Source organism: Oncorhynchus nerka, linkage group LG14 (assembly GCF_034236695.1).
Source record: "Oncorhynchus nerka isolate Pitt River linkage group LG14, Oner_Uvic_2.0, whole genome shotgun sequence".
Lineage (NCBI taxonomy): Eukaryota > Metazoa > Chordata > Actinopteri > Salmoniformes > Salmonidae > Oncorhynchus > Oncorhynchus nerka.
The window spans coordinates 63,618,207-63,635,034 of NC_088409.1; the positions used below are offsets into that span (position 1 = coordinate 63,618,207).

Genomic DNA, 16,828 nt, shown 5'->3' on the forward strand with positions numbered 1-16,828 from the left:
CTGCATTCAACTATTGGCCCAAAACTTTTATGAAAGTATGTGAGCCATACTGTCTCACTCACAGAGCCTTCGTGGAGGTACTGTGTTGCCTACTACACATACTGTACCACCTGATTACAGAAAGAGGATGCACACACCTGAAGAGGTTGAATGAATGATTGGACTTGTTCATTCATATCATTGTGTGATCATCGCCTCCCCCGATCCTCCCATCAGCTTTCTCATGAACAGCCCTCGGCCGACCCAGAGGGCGAGTTAGGACTCACTTCTTGACATTTCCCTGCTCCGGCCTGAGGACAGAAACCAACCCACACAGACTGGCTGTCTATAGCAGGGATAGAAGAAAACACAATGAATGCAGTTTACACTCCTACTTAATTCATGGCCTTGTTTGTTTGTGTCTTTTAGCCATACAAGGCTTCATTACAAACCCACAAGCGTCAAATTATCTTTCTGTGAAAAGATTGAGAAACAACACTCAAACGGTCCTGTGCCTGTGAACTGTGACTGTAGCTGGGAACTTTCCCCCTGTTCTTAAAGGTGTATGCTCTTTATTGGGAGTTAATAAAAACGAACAGCAACACTGCTTTCCTAGCTGTTTAAGGGTATATTGGTGTGATATCTCACCATAAGGTCACCGGGGACTCGGCTAACCTCTAAAAGCTGTCCAATGAACAGCGGGCACTCTGTCTCAGTCTGTGTTGGTGAAACATCATCGCCCCTGAGAAAGCAGTATCATTTGCCATTTTGCTTGTTTGCTTTCAAGAACCACAGCCCTTAGAGGAGAGACCGAGAAAAGGAAAGCTCTTTATTTTATTGTCCAGTGACCACATGTCTGTGTCAGTCACTTATAGAGATACTTCGGGATTTTGGCATTGATGCCCTTTATCTACGCCCCCAGTCAGATGAACTTGTGAATACCATTTCTATGTCTATGGGTCCAGTATGAAGGAAGTTAGCCTCTAACGCTGACTAGCGTTAGCATAATGACTGGTGTTCAACGTGCAAGGCAAGAGAAAACAATGTAAGCAAAGGCCTCCAGTGAGGCAGGCTGGGTTTGATCATAGTTTATTGTTCCTATGGCTGACTCCCTTAGTCACACAAACATTGGAACAGTGATTACATTCACATGGCCTGGCTTCACATTAAGAGTCCTTAACAATAAGGGCTCCTTTTTAGAGCTTTAACCCTGTAAAGGCACACAAAGACTATAGCTCCTCCTGGCTCCAAGTAGATGAACAGGTCAACTCCACACTAAAGTCTTGTGATGCGGGTAGACCCAAGACATTTTCCTGGTCAGGTCATGTGGTCAAAAAAACAAAAAACCTACCCGACTGATAACAGATCACACACATCCTATGAATGACCTAGCATGTAATGGTTCGTTAGAATCCATGTCATATTGTGATTCTGCACATGCGGTTATGGGCATCGTTCTACTGTTATTGTCCAGTTTTCCTCAGTGGAATATATCGTTTTCCCCTCCTATATACAAAGCACTATGCATCAGAACCACAGTCACTATCCGATGAATAAAATGACAATGTAAAGGATCCAGACCTTGTTTACTTCAGCGGAATAAAAAAAACAACAACCCTGTCAAGATTAACATCTGTGATGAGAGCAACCGGGGGGCTGTAGTGTGTCTGAATGGATGTGTTTGTTTGGGATGTGGAGGTGGGGTCCGTCCAGGCCTCATGACGAGAACCTCAGTCATCGGAGTATAGGGGGAGAGAGGCCGCTCTCACTCTCGCCCTCTGCCAGGGGACCTGATGGAGCCTAGTGCCTGCTCAGCTCCCAACCAACCGCAGGGAACTAAAAATAGCTCAGCCTCACTTGGAGCCATGGAATCACTCCTCCCCTCCCTGCTTGTAATGGATTAGAGAGGCTGATGCCGTGTTGTGTCCTACAACACAAATCAGCCAAACAACAGCCGAGCAAACAGCATCCTCCACATTGTTTTACAGGACGTTGATAATGAACAATTGGAAATAAATTAATACATTGGGTAAACTCTCTTTTTTTTACATTAACCAAAGAAAAATGAATACTGACACGGTGGTGTGTGTGTGTGTGTCAGTCTGGTCAGATGTCTTCGCTGGGTGCTCAGGTCTGGTCTCAGTTAGGAAGAGATCCCAACACAGATCACCCATAGCTGAGGCCAACAGTACAGCATAGGGGGGGAAGGAATGTTTACCTCTAGTTGCTCAGAAACACCCACAGAGAGAGGACAACATGTAGGGCCTGACACCTGTTCACAATGAAGACTGAAATAAATAAACCAGCATGCTCTCCTGGCACCAAATGGGAGAAAATGGACAGAAACAGGGAGGGACTAAATACGAAACATTTGCCTTTGCATTCTGTTGAAAAACGCTTTCTGTTGTGTACCCTGATGAACACAACTCTGTTGTGTTCGATTAGCAATAAATGGTGGGATTCACTGGTACTGTACTGTCTGTGTATGCAGTATAGAAGTGTGTGTGGCAGATAGAAAACAGGTCCAGGAGTTACTGTAGGGTCTAATCCCTCTAGATTAGAGTTTGCTGTAACTTCCACATTTATTTCAGATTATACAGATTGATTCACGCTCAATTTCCACTTTGAAAATGTATATTTTTAGATTGTATGTGCGAGCATGTGAAAGGGACTCATATACACATGTACAACTAAGTCTTCCCTCCAGGACTGAAGAGGGCTGAGAGTTCTATGGAATTGCAGTGATCCCCAGATTGAGAGATTGATTGAGACTGTCGGCCTTCCTTGCCATGCAGTCTACCTGGAAAATAAACTCAGCAAAAAAAGAAACTTCTCTTTTTCAGGATAAGTCTCAAAGATAATTCGTAAAAATCCAAATAACTTCACAGATCTTCATTGTAAACACTATTTCCCATGCTTGATCAATGAACCATAAACAATGAATGAACATGCACCTGTGGAACGGTCGTTAAGACACTAACAGCTTACAGACGTTAGGCAATTAAGGTCACAGTTATGAAAACATAGGACACTAAAGAGGCCTTTCTGCTGACTCCGAAAAAATCCCAAAGAAAGATGCCCAGGGTCCCTGCTTATCTGCGTGAATGTGCCTTAGGCATGATGCAAGGAGGCATGAGGACTGCTGATGTGGCCAGGGCAATAAATTGCAATGTCCGTACTGTGAGATGCCTAAGACAACGCTACAGGGAGACAGGATGGACAGCTGATCGTCCTCGCAGTGGCAGACCACTTGTAACAACACCTGCACAGGATCGGTACATCCGAACATCACACCTGCAGGATGGCAACGCACAATCCCTCCATCAGTGCTCAGACTGTCCGCAATAGGCTGAGAGAGGCTGGACTGAGGGCTTGTAGGCCTGTTGTAAGACAGGTCCTCACCAGACATCACTGGCAACAACGTCGCCTATGGGTACAAACCCACCGTCGCTGGACAGAACTGGCAAAAAGTGCTCTTCACTGACTAGTCGCAGTTTTATCTCACATGGGGTGATGGTCGGAATCGCGTTTATCATCGAAGGAATGAGCATTACACCGAGGTCTGTACTCTGAAGTGAGATTGATTTGGAGGTGGAGGGTCCGTCATGGTCTGGGGCAGTGTGTCACAGCATCATCGGACTGAGCTTGTTGTCATTGCAGACAATCTCAACGCTGTGCATTACAGGGAAGACATCCTCCTCCCTCATGTGGTACCCTTCCTGCAGGCTCTTCCTGACATGACCCTCCAGCATGACAATGCCACCAGCCATACTGCTCATTCTGTGGGTGATTTCCTGCAAGACAGGAATGTCAGTGTTCTGCCATGGCCAGCAAAGAGCCCGGATCTCAACCCCATTGAGCACGTCTGGGACCTGTTGGATTGGAGGGTGAGGGCTTGGGCCATTCCCTCTAGAAATGTCCAGGGACTTGCAGGTGCCTTGGTGGAATAGTGGGGTAACATCTCACAGCAAGAACTGGCAAATCTGGTGCAGTCCACGAGGAGGAGATGCACTGCAGTACTTAATGCAGCTGGTGGCCACACCAGATACTGACCAGTTATTTTCGATTTTGACCCCCTTTGTTCAGGTACACATTCTTCCATTTCTGTCTGTGGAACTTGTTCAGTTTGTCTCAGTTGTTGAATCTTGTTATGTTCATACAAATATTTACACATGTTAAGTTCGCTGAAAATAAACTCAGTTGACAGTGAGAGGACGTTTCTTTATTTGCTGAGTTGATAATGAAGGGCTATCAGAACAGGATAGACTGATCATTACGCTGGATACAGGGGTCTATTTCATGATGTGAAACGTTCAGAATGTTGCAGACAGAAACATAATGAATAGAGCAGACAGACACGATTCTCTGTTCTACATGATAGGCAACCCCACAGAAGCCTTGTGTTACAATAAGGAGCGGTGTTCAAAGAATGCAAAAGACAAATGCTAAACGGCTGTACATAACTTTAACCAACAGTGTACTTACTTGGGCATTGATGTTAACAGCAAGGTCCTGTACAGACGTCAAGGAATTGACTTTAATCAGGTATGACTCTCGGTATTTGTAAACAGGTCTTTATTTAATGAGTGGAAAAGGCAGCAGGATATTGGTGTATTAGTCTACTCAGATCAATTGGAGAGTTAATTCGACCACAACTTTGTTTTCCATGCAATAAATCAAATCAATACTCTCCACAAAGGCTCTAGCTGAACATTGAAAGAGGATATGTTCTTTCTCCAGTCCAGGCATAACGTAATCTTATTGTGTATAGTATAGCAGTAACAATGGTAGGAATGGAACTGTGTAAATACTAGGGGCCTACTATTCAATACTGTGCTGAATAGATTGAGTGATATGAAAGATATGGTTTGACACAATGTAATTGTTTTGTGATATTGTGAGCTCCCTCACATAGTAGAAACCTTATTATTGAGAAGAGGGAGACATTTCTCCACAACACTGGTAAATACTGGGTTAATATGACTACTACCCCCCCTCCCCCTCGCGCCATCTACCTTTAGTCCCATTGTCTTGAGATTGAACAACACAGTGTTCCGGGCCACAACTAATCACACTTATATAACAGTATTACTGCACAACTCACACAGAAGGAATTTTGGTAATCTTCCTACATTTAAACAATAATTAAATGTTGACATTAATCCACGCTAGACAGTACAGAGACAGATATCCATCCTAAAGCTCCTGTATCAATCACAATGATTAAAAAGGGTCATAATAATTATCCCCATTTTCCCCAGCGCATTACATCTCATAGAATCCTTAGAAAGAGTACATGATGAGATAGCGTCCTACAAGAGGAATGGGAAGAGCTATCTGGAAATAGCCTACGAGTCTCTCACTTAATCATTTGAATGATACATTTTCCTAATCACTTAAGGGTTCATGAACTAATTAAATATGAACTAATTAAATATTCATGAAAATTTCAAGGACTTTGAAAAATTTGCAGCAGCTTACCTTGACCAGTCCTCATCGAAGTGAGCAAAATAACTAAACAAACAAGCTTTGGTCATATTAATGAGTTGAAATATTTATTTTAAAAACTGAAAAAATAAAACAAACCCACATACATAGTTTTTAGTATATCATAAAAAGACATTATTTCAAATGTTATTTTGAGTACTGTTTGTTTCTCATCGACTACAGTGAGCGGCAGTTTGAAAGGCTGGCTGAGCTGGTTGGACTACAGACACAAACCAAAGGGTGAGAGGTTAATAACCAGGAAGTAGTGACGGAAGTACACCGCTAAATCGTCATTAAATACCCAGTGTCACAACTTTTTATAGAAAACAGCCAAAAGCATAGCAGAATATTAAACACTCAAAGGGGCATTAAGACACACAGGAAGACAAACTCAAAGAGCATCACACACAGAGAAAGTATGCTATGATTAAACCAGATCTGGGTCCAAATAGGATTCATACATTTTTGAAATGCATTGCTTTTCATTGAGGCTGACTGGAGTGCCAGATGGGCGTGTTTTGAAGCACATTTGGGACTATTTCATTGGTTCCATTGCGCCAGGCAAGCTCAAGAGAAGCTAAAGTACTTCAAAGGAAAACAAATACTGGATGAAACCCTACTAACCTAACTCATTGTGTACTCGACAACATACGATGTTCCCATTTCTTTTCATAAAGCCAGATTGAAGAGCACTAGTGTCCACTGGCAAGAGAGAGGTGGAGGAGAATTCATGACGAGTCTCTGTAATGTAGTAGCTCTGCTGTGAAACACTGCCCTCTTGTGTCAATGTAACTTATTGGACAGGTCTAGGTATATACTCCCCGTTTCAGTTTTCTTCTGTTTGGTGCCTAATGAACACGGCCCAGGTGTTATTGCAGACAGATGGAAGTTGTCGGTTTCTCTGTCTAGGCTTTACAGCTACGTCGTCTGGTGAAGCTGATGAGAACCCAGCAGTGTGGGTGTGTATGGCTGCATTCCAATTCCCTGCCTTTCTGCTTATTACTTGCTCACTCCACCATCTTTCTTAAGTCCATTCCTTTCAAATCAATGTGGGGGAGCCCCTCGGGGGAAAAAATAGTAAATTATCAGATGGCAGCTTATTGAAGTCCATTTTCCAGCTACGTTACAGAGACCAGGAAGCTCACAGCCACACAGCCAATCAACGGTCCAGCATGATCAGGGTCGTGTTCAATAGGACAAGGTGTAGGATACAGTTTTGCAAAGGAAAACCAAAACAAGCGTTTCTTATTGGACACGTTCAGGTAGTACCTTTTAGATTCACTCCGTTTTCTTCCGTGTTGTGCCTGATGAACACAACCAGGGGTTCAAAGCTGCCCCAGAGCATCACACACCACTTCAACGTCAGCAGCCGTCCTCTCTGGTCAGACACGCCACACTACTGTCTTTAGAGAACCTAAACCCCATTCATTTCAACAGACAGAGCTCACTTCAGGGACAGATCTATTTCTAGTGTATCCTCAGGGTAGCTGGGTGTCTAAACAGTCAACTCTAATAATAACAACAACAACAGTCATCATGGTCTTTAAACCAGGAGGCGAAAAGGCAGAAGTCCGTATCTCGGTGGGCATATAGCTCAGACGGGGTTTGGGTTAGAGGTAAAAGCTCACAGTGAGAGGAAAAAAAGTCTACGACTTAGAATAACAACACAACAACTGTTTAGTGGGAGAAAAAACACACACGCCTGTTTTTGTTGCACTGATGAGACATTGGGTGGGCAAGGGGTGGGGTCTAACTGGCAATCAGTCAAGTCTCCCTCTGATGAGGGATTGGCCCTTGTGCAATGCATTGTAGGATGTCTGGTTGTGAAGAACTTGTGCTCGTGGTTGGTCGCTCCACACACACACACTAGTGGTTCTCCCACTGGGACAAAACGAACCGTTGGTAGAAGACAAAGGATCCATCAGCAGGTGTGCTATTCCTCAACAGTCGATGGAGAGGGGCCAGGGAGGTAGTCAATCCATCCCCCGTCACTTTCCCTCCTCATCACTGTCCCATTGGAAGCCACCGGGAGCAAGAGGAGCATTTTAAAAAAGCACCTTTTTATTTGGCTTTCATAAAAATTAAAAAATAAATAGGAAGAGAAAGACTGAGTGTATAAATGAGGCAAGAGGCAGAGCGAGAGAGAAGTCAGTCTTGTGGTTGGAGGAGAGGTGGGGAGCAGACCTCAACCTGTACCTATGAGAAGAGTAGAATATTAGACTGGGCTTCAACACAACCAAAAGGCCAAAAAGAAATCACACACACACACACACACAACCGCTATTTCTGCCATAGTGCCTCTGAGTAATCATGTTGAGACACACATACGCACCTTCGCCCTCCTCCCCCCAGCCCTCGGCCACCCCGGCCAGCTCGTAGTGCTTCTTCCTTAGCTCTCCTAGACGCTCTCGCTCCTTCTGCAGCTTTGTCTCCAGCTCTAGAACCGAAACCTGACAACACACACAAAAACACAGTTTACTTAGACCTGTAACACACACAAAAACACTGTTTACTTAGACCTGTAACACACACACACACACACAGCTCTTACCTGAGAGTCCATCTCCTGCCTCTTGATCTGAGTGAGGGTCATACTGGAGAAATCCATGGTGTCTGAAGCACACAGTCATAGGAGGGAGAGAGAAAGACATTCAGCATTCAGTCACAAAACATTAAGTCAATACATGTCATGTTGATCTCTCACTGTAAATCCATGGCCACACTACTGTTAATCCACTCACCTTTCTCCTCGATCTGGGACTTCCCGGACTTGGTGGAGGCTACAACTCCGGCGGTGGCCTGTGTGACCCCTTTGGATGCCAGCTTCAGGCGGCCCAGGTTGGCGTTGTCTTTGTCTGCCTTCACCTGCCCAACAGACCAGAGAGTGGCTGGGTTACCAACACGAATGGGTCATGGGTATGTCTTAAACACATGTAGGGATATGGTTGACACACCAAGTGATGAGAGAGATGTAGGTTGGCATATGTACATCCGGTTGTGAGTGTCTCACGCACACATGCACAGTTTCAGTTACCACATGGTAAAGTGGGTGGGGTTTTATCCTGCCTGTTTGGCCCTGTCCGGGGGTACCAGTGTCTCCCGACCCCTCCTGTCTCAGCCTCCAGTATTTATGCTGCAATAGTTTATGTGTAGAGGAGCTTGGGTAAGTCTGTTATATATGGAGTATTTCTCCTGTCTTATCCGGTGTCCTGTGTGAATTTAAGTATGCTCCCTCTAATTATTTTTCTTCTCTCAGAGGACCTGAGCCCTGGGAACATGCCTCAGGACTACCTGGCATGATGACTCCTTGCTGTCCCCAGTCCACCTGGTCATGCTGCTGCTCCAGTTTCAACTGTTCTGCCTGCGGCCATGGAACCCTGACCTGTTCACCAGACGTGCTACCTTGTCCCGGACCTGCTGTTTTGGACTCTCTCTCTCTACCGCACTTGCTGTCTCTAACACTGAATGATCGGCTATGAAAAGCCAACTGACATTTACTCCTGAGGTGCTGTCCTGTTGCATCCTCTACAACCACTGTGATTATTATTATCTGACCCTGCTGGTCATCTATGAACGTTTGAACATCTTGGCCATGTTCTGTTATAATCTCCACCCGGCACAGCCAGAAGAGGGCTGGCCACCCCTCAGAGCCTGAATCCTCTCTAGGTTTCTTCCTAGGTTTTGGCATTTCTAGGGAGTTTTTCCTACCCACTGTGCTTCTAACATCTGCATTACTTGCGGTTTGGGGTTTTAGGCTGGGTTTCTGTACAGCATTTTGTGACATCGGCTGATGTAAAAAGGGCTTTATAAATATATTTGATTGATTGATATCACTACACAAGAAGTACCGTCTCACCTTGGATGCGGCCACCAGTTGTGCAGTGCTGGCTGCAATCTCATGCGAACACACCATCAGCTCCTCGTACTTGCCCTTGCCCTGCACCACCAGGTCTGCTGCATCTCTATGGGAAATATTACGCAGAGCATTATGGGTAATGTGGTACATCATGCTACTATTTCAACGGTTATAGGCTATACAGTAAGGAGCTGGAGTCGTGTAGTCAGGAAAAACCTCTGGCCTAAATGAGTGTATTCCAGAATACCATGGTGTTGTGGAGTAGTAACAACACTGCTGTAACAGTGCTCCGGTGCAGTAATACGAGGTTACGTTAGAAGAAAAAGTGTGATACTACTTACACCATTACCGTGGCACCCCAGCCCACGGCTTTGGAGGCTGAGATCAGGCCTTCAGTCCAGCGAGAGTTCTTGACATAGAACTCCTTCATGGATGCTGCCCCCTGGTGGAACGAATATATATTATATTGGAATATACACTGAGTGCGCAAAACATTAGGAACACTGAAGTTTCCCCCTCCATGTCAATGAGGGGGAAGCAGCAGTGGGACCACTGAGCAGAAGCTATATAGGCAGCAAAGAGGGCAGCAGCTACATTTAAATACAGTACATGCGCATTAATCTCTGCATCAATAGCGGAGTCAGCCACTCCGTATATTATATTATTATACATTATGATGCACATATGATAGGTTTCTGTTTCTCACCCTGCCACTATCCACAATGTCCCTTTGCAGATCTTTGGAAGACAGAACGAGCTCTTTGATGGCCTGCATCAGGTCTGTACAGGAGGCCAGGATCCTATGGGGGGCGATAGAGGACACATTAGTTTGGCAGCTCCACATCTTGATCTGAAACGTTTCACTCATTTGAAAGTTATGTGATTCTCAAAGCCAGGGTTGTGTTCATTAGGGCACGCCATGGAAATGTTTTAAAAAGGGGACGGGAAAAAAAAATAGCTTTTCTTACTGGACATGTCCAGGAGACTCACCTCTCATTGACCTCCATCTTAACCCCTGTGTCGACTGCACGCGACTTGTTGAGCATATCCTGTCAATGGAATAGAACAAATAGAGGAAATTAGACACCTTTTGTAAAATGAAACCAGAGGGTTCTTTTCACACACACACACTTCTGTTTTTGTCTGGATCCTCCTTGGTGATGATGGTGACACACACACACATACACAAATTGAGCTGGTTACCTCTATCCTGGCGGCTGCTGACTCCACAGCGGCTGATGTGGCAGCCATTTCCTGCTCCACCAGATCTCCCAGCTCCCCCTGCTGCAGCTCCAGACCCCGAGGACGCAGTTTCTACAGACCAGAGAGGGAGAGAGAAAGAGTGTTGGGGGAGCTGACCTGTGCCTGAAGGTCAACTTCTAGTGTTGTGATTTCCCCTCCACGGGTCACATACTTTGTTGAAAGGATAAGAAGCACTGAGACTCATCTTATCATGATGACATCCCCTGGTTTAAATGTGCACAAATAGGCATTATGAAGACATTGAGGTTCTCAGTATGATTGCAGGGTGTGGACTTCCACTAAATTTAGTAGACCGATGTCACAACCATGTCAGAGAATTTCACAACCATGGCAGGTCAGCACTAGAGGTCAGGTTCATATAACAATCGCAAATCGGTATTTTTTGAGACCGATTTGGCAACAAAAAAAATGACACCTTTATTTAATCTTTATTTAACTAGGCAAGTGAGTTAAGAACACATTCTTATTTTCAATGACGGCCTAGGAAGGATGGGTTAACTGCCTCGTTCAGGGGCAGAACGGCAGATTTTTACCTTGTCAGCTCGGGGGATTCAATCTTGCAACCTTACAGTTAACTAGTCCAACGCTCTAACCACCTGCATCTCATTGCACTCCACGAGGAGCCTGCCTGTTACGCGAATGCAGTAAGCCAAGGTAAGTTGCTAGCTAGCATTACACTTATCTTATAAAAAACAATTAATCAATCAATCATAATCACTAGTTAACTACACATGGTTGATTATATTACTAGTTTATCTAGCGTGTCCTGCGTTGCATATAATCGATGCGGTGCGTATCGTTGCTCCAATGTGTACCTAACCATAAACATCAATGCCTTTTCTTAAAATCAATACACAGAAGTATATATTCTTAAACCTGCATATTTTGCTAAAAGAAATCCAGGTTAGCAGGCAATATTAACCAGGTGAAATTGTGTTACTTCTCTTGCGTTCATTGCATGCAGAGTCAGTGTATATGCAACAGTTTGGGCCGCCTAATTTGCCAGAATTGTACGTAATTATGACATGACATTGAAGGTTGTGCAATGTAACAGGAATATTTAGACTTATGGATGTCACCCGTTAGATAAAATACCGAACGGTTCCGTATTTCACTGAAAGAATAAACGTCTTGTTTCCGAGATGATAGTTTCCGGATTCGACCATATTAATGACCTAAGGCTCGTATTTCTGTGTGTTATCATGTTATAACTAAGTCTATGATTTGATAGAGGAGTCTGACTGAGCGATGGTAGGCACCAGCAAGGCTCGTAAGCATTCATTCAAACAGCACTTTCGTGCGTTTGCCAGCAGCTGTTTATGACTTCAAGCCTATCAACTCCCGAGATTAGGCTGGTGTAACCGATGTGAAATGGCTAGCTAGTTAGCAGGGTACGCGCTAATAGCGTTTAAAACATCACTCACTCTGAGACTTGGAGTAGTTGTTCCCCTTGCTCTGCAAGGGCAGCGGCTTTTGTGGAGCAATGGGTAATGCTGCTTCGAGGGTGGCTGTTGTCGATGTGTTCCTGGTTCGAGCCCAGGTAGGAGCGAGGAGAGGGACGGAAGCTATACTGTTACACTGGCAATACTAATGTGCCTATAAGAACATCCAAAAGTCAAAGGTACATGAAATACAAATCGTATAGAGAGAAAGAGTCCTATAATTCCTATAATAACTACAACCTAAAATGTCTTACCTGGGAATATTGAAGACTCGTGTTAAAAGGAACCACCAGCTTTCATATGTTCTCATGTTCTGAGCAAGGAACTTAAACGTTAGCTTTCTTACATGGCACATATTGCACTTTTACTTTCTTCTCCAACACTTTGTTTTTGCATTATTTAAACCAAATTGAACGTTTCACTATTTATTTGAGGCCAAATTTATTTTATTGATGTATTATATTAAGTTAAAATAAGTGTTCATTCAGTATTGTTGTAATTATCATTATTACAAATAAATAAACACAAAATTTAAAATCTGCTTTTTTGGTCCTCCAATAATCGGTAGCGGTGTTGAAAAATCATAATCGGTCGACCTCTAGTTTCTCAAAGTTTGTACTGACGTAGACCATTGAATAATACCATTTTAAAATATGCAGAAATGCATCATCTGCCTATACCAACACATATCGGCTCAAATACATACTGTCAATTGTGAATGATAATTCATCTGGTTTTAATCGGTGAAACGCCCAAGCTGCATCTGCATGCCAACCATTTGATCTCAATCAGTTTCCTGGGAATATGAATTTAGATCTTCTACTGTTTGAGCAAATATACGAGCAGATTGTGTTAACGTGCTACAGCATACACTATACATACAAAAGTATGTTGAAACCTCTTCAAATTAGTGGATTCGGCTATTTCAGTCACACCCATTGCGGACAGGTGTATAAAAATCGAGCACATAGCCACGCAATCGCCATAGACACATTGGCAGTAGAATGGCATTACTAAAAAGCTCAGTGACTTTCAGAGCTCGTCAAATGTATGCCCTGCTAGAGCTGCTCCGGTCAACTGTAAGTGCTGTTATTGTGAAGTGTAAACTTCTAGGAGTAACAACGGCTCAGCCACGAAGTGGTAGGCCACACAAGCTCACAGAACGGGACCATCGAGTGCCGAAGCCCGTAGCACTTAAAAATCATCTGTCCTTGTTTGCAACACTCACTAGAGTTTCAAACTGCCTCTGGAAGCAACATCGGCACAATAACTGTTCGTCTGGAGCTTCATGAAATGGGTTTCCATGGCCAAGCAGCTGCACACAAGCCCAAGATCACCATGTGCAATGCCAAGCGTCCTGCCACCTGTAAAGTTTAGTGGAGGAGGAATAATGGTCTGGGGCTGTTTTTCATGGTACGGCCTAGGCCCCTTAGTTCCAGTAAAGGGAAATCTTATCCCTACAGCATACAATGACATTCTAGAAGATTCTGCGCTTCCAAGTTTGAGGCAACAGTTTTGGGAAGGCCCTTCCCTGTTTCAGCATGACAATGCCCCCGTGCACAATGCGAGGTCCATACAGAAATGATTTGTCGATATCGGTGTGGAAGAACTTGACTGGCCTGCACAGAGCCCTGACCTCAACCCCATCAAACACTTTTGGGATGAATTGGAACGCCTACTGCGAGCCAGACTTAATCCAACATCAGTGCCTGACCTCACTAATGCTCGTGGCTGAATGGAAGCAAGTGGAAAGCCTTCCCAGAAGAGTGGAGGCTGTTATAGCAGCAAAGGAGAGCATATTAATGCCCATGATGTTGAAATTAGCTGTTGAACGAGCGGGTGTCCACATACTTTTGGTTATGTAGTGTACCTGTATTTTGTTTCAATTAACACAACCATTCAGTAAAATCATCCTAAAATTTTAAGAAATTACATGTTGTTTTTTGTCTAACATTAACGTTAAACTATGCTATTAAATTGGGTCTGTTGTGTAGAATACTAATTAATCATTAAGTGATCTTGCCAAAACATTGATTGACCTTTGATCTAAATTTTTACCCAGACTATTAAACAACCCAAATTCTGAGTAGTGGCGGCGTTTTGCTCCGGTGCGGTACGGCAGCACTAGAACCCTGGACCTAACATTTTCTGGAACTTACGTTTACGGGAAAGAAAACTACCCCCCCCCCCCCCCCCCCATTATTACCAAGACAATAAACATAGGATCTGCAGTTTCAGCAGAATATCAGAGTTTGCTTCTCATCTCAATAACAGTAACTGGTTGAGTAAGTACTGTTGTGACACACCAAAATTATTCTATAAAATGGTGAGTTGGAGACGAGATTTGCACTCCTGATCATCCAGATTCCAGCCAAGATTCTAACTACACCGACATTCACCATGGACAGAAAAGGCCTGGTTTGCTCTGTCCTCCTGTTGCTGTCCCTGCTCCTAGTCTCTTCAGCCATCATCAGAGAACTCCAATCAATCAATGAACTGAGAACCATAGAGTTTGGCCACAGCTATACACGTCACGGTCTCAAGCTGCTCTACTGGTTCGCTCAACAGCTGACCATCCATGCCCGCACAGACGCCATTTCTGTTGGTTTCAACGGCGGCTGGAATATGGCTTCCATTCCTTTGGAAACACCGAGAGGCTACTCCCAGCAATGAATTACACCACACGACTCTACTTTGCAGTGGGCAACCTCAATACAATAAGCAACCCCGGTGCTAGCAGCCTGCCAAATGATGTTGTTTATGATAACAGACAACCCTTTACTCCCGAAAAGAACATGGATCGGATCATTGTCAAGATCCCCTACGACCGGCTCGTTGTGGAAGACGTGTACATAACACAGCACCGACCGGCAGCCGTCATGGGGAGACGAATTCTACGACCAGGCGAGTACCTACAAGATCAGAGTCGGCCTCTTGAGAGAGATACGCAGACAGTGATATCGCAGATTTTTTGCGAGCGGCAGGTTGTTGCTAGAAACCAGGGCTGAAAGCAGATTGATATCCTTGCCAGTAGGTATAGTACATATTGATATCCTTGCCAGTAGGTATAGTACAGATTGATATCCTTGCCAGTAGGTATAGTACAGATTGCTAAAAAATCATTTGAACACGTAGTCAAATTGTGATTGTTCTTTTTCGATTGTGATTCTTCTGAGAGTGTTTAATGACAGCCTTATTGTTTACTTTCTGTAGTTCACCTTAAGATCAACTGGACATGTAGCCTATTCTAGTTTATCCATGAATCCCTCCGACCCTGCAGCCTGACTGAGGTTTTCAATGGTTCTGTATCATCAGTATCAACGTCAGAGACCTCCTCCTCCCTTTAACTCGCTAGTAATTGTGTAATAATCTCATGTTTTCATGAAATCAAATGACTGTAATTTGCACCTAAACTGTACTGTTTTACTCTTAAGAATAAAGCAATAACAACAAAACTTGTATGACCATAAAGACTGGACTGACCTCTGCGGTGGCCAGGATGCCATCCAGCGCTGCCCTCAACGTTGCGCTGTCTGCCGTAGCCAGGCTTTCCTGCTCCTTCATCTGACCCAGCAGGGCCAGGGCTTCAGCCCCACACGCCTTCACACTGTCTGACAACGCTGTGGAAAGAGACGGGGGACAGAGAGGACAGTCAGAGATGCACACACAGTACGGAGACTTAGAGGAAGTGGGTGGCTAACTGCTATCCTGGTCCTTCATCTGTTTGTGCCGTCCTCCCGACGCCGGCACCCGGTGACAGACAGCACAAACAGATAGGGAATCAGGCTATCGTTGCCTGTCTGCGCATTATCAGTACTTCTCTAACATGTATATAGGGGCGTAGTGGTTTTTAAAAGACATGGATCAAATCAAACTTTATTTAAAATCATGGCGCATTCCTGTCCTGTGAGTGCACATTTCAGTTGAAAAGACACAGGGACAGCTCACACTCACCGTCTGCTTGCTCCACTGGCACCATGTGAGAGGTGGCACTGCCCTGAACAATGGTGTCGCCCACCAGGTGTGCAAGATGGGTCACTGCCCGCACCAGCTCCGACACACCTGGAGAAGCAAGGGTCAAAGGTCAAACTGATAAAAGTCTATATACAAATAAACAGGATATGCCACTTTTATATGAAGTACTTGAAGGCTGTAATGCTGAAAAACACATTATTTGAACAATAAAATACACATTTTCACCACAGGACCAGTCAAAAGTTTGGACACACCTACTCATTCCAGAATTTTTCTTTATTTTCTCATTTAGAATAATAGTAAAGACATCAAAACTATGAAATAACACGTATGGAATCATGTAGTAACCAAAAAATATATTTTAGATTCTTCAAAGTAGCCACCCTTTGCCTTGATGACAGCTTTGCACACTCTTGGCATTCTCTCAACCAGCAATGATTGTCCCACAAAGCGCAAACCAGATGGGATTGCGTATCACTGCAGAATGCTGTGGTAGCCATGCTGGTTAATTGTGCCTTGAATTCTAAATAAATCACTGACAGTGTCACCAGAAAAGCATCCCCACACCATCACACCTCATCCTCCATGCTTCACGGTGGGAACCACACATGCGGAGGTCACCCGTTCACCTACTCTGTGTCTCACAAAGTCACGGCAGATGGAACCAAAAATCTCAAATTTGGATTCATCAGACCAACAGACAGATTTCCACCGGTCTAATGTCCATTGCTCATGTTTCTTGGCCCAAGCAATTCTCTTCTTCTTATTAGTGTCCTTCAGTAGTGGTTTCTTTGCAGCAATTCAGCCAAGAAGGCCTGATTCACGC

The 16,828-nt window shown here is 44.2% G+C and overlaps 1 protein-coding gene and 1 long non-coding RNA gene across 4 annotated transcripts in view; one reads left to right on the forward strand and one right to left on the reverse strand.

Moving 5' to 3' along the window:
• Positions 1-5,517: 5,517 nt before the first annotated feature.
• Positions 5,518-16,828, reverse strand: part of LOC115141678 (huntingtin-interacting protein 1-like) — a 49,371-nt gene continuing 38,060 nt past the window's right edge. For 2 of the 3 annotated variants that reach the window (XM_065000257.1, XM_065000259.1), the window contains exons 21-31: positions 15,982-16,089; positions 15,511-15,647; positions 10,526-10,636; positions 10,313-10,371; positions 10,029-10,122; positions 9,664-9,764; positions 9,323-9,428; positions 8,208-8,331; positions 8,018-8,079; positions 7,799-7,916; positions 5,518-7,662 (exon numbers count right to left, since the gene is read on the reverse strand). In XM_065000257.1, the coding sequence (XP_064856329.1) occupies positions 7,652-7,662; positions 7,799-7,916; positions 8,018-8,079; positions 8,208-8,331; positions 9,323-9,428; positions 9,664-9,764; positions 10,029-10,122; positions 10,313-10,371; positions 10,526-10,636; positions 15,511-15,647; positions 15,982-16,089 (1,031 nt within the window). In that variant the 3' untranslated portion in view covers positions 5,518-7,651. The remainder of the gene's footprint in view (positions 7,663-7,798; positions 7,917-8,017; positions 8,080-8,207; positions 8,332-9,322; positions 9,429-9,663; positions 9,765-10,028; positions 10,123-10,312; positions 10,372-10,525; positions 10,637-15,510; positions 15,648-15,981; positions 16,090-16,828) is intronic. The other variant, XM_065000258.1, reaches the window with a different exon arrangement.
• Positions 8,303-8,991, forward strand: LOC135559671 (uncharacterized). Its single transcript, XR_010458509.1, has 2 exons — positions 8,303-8,382; positions 8,723-8,991. It is a non-coding gene; the product is annotated as an uncharacterized LOC135559671 (long non-coding RNA).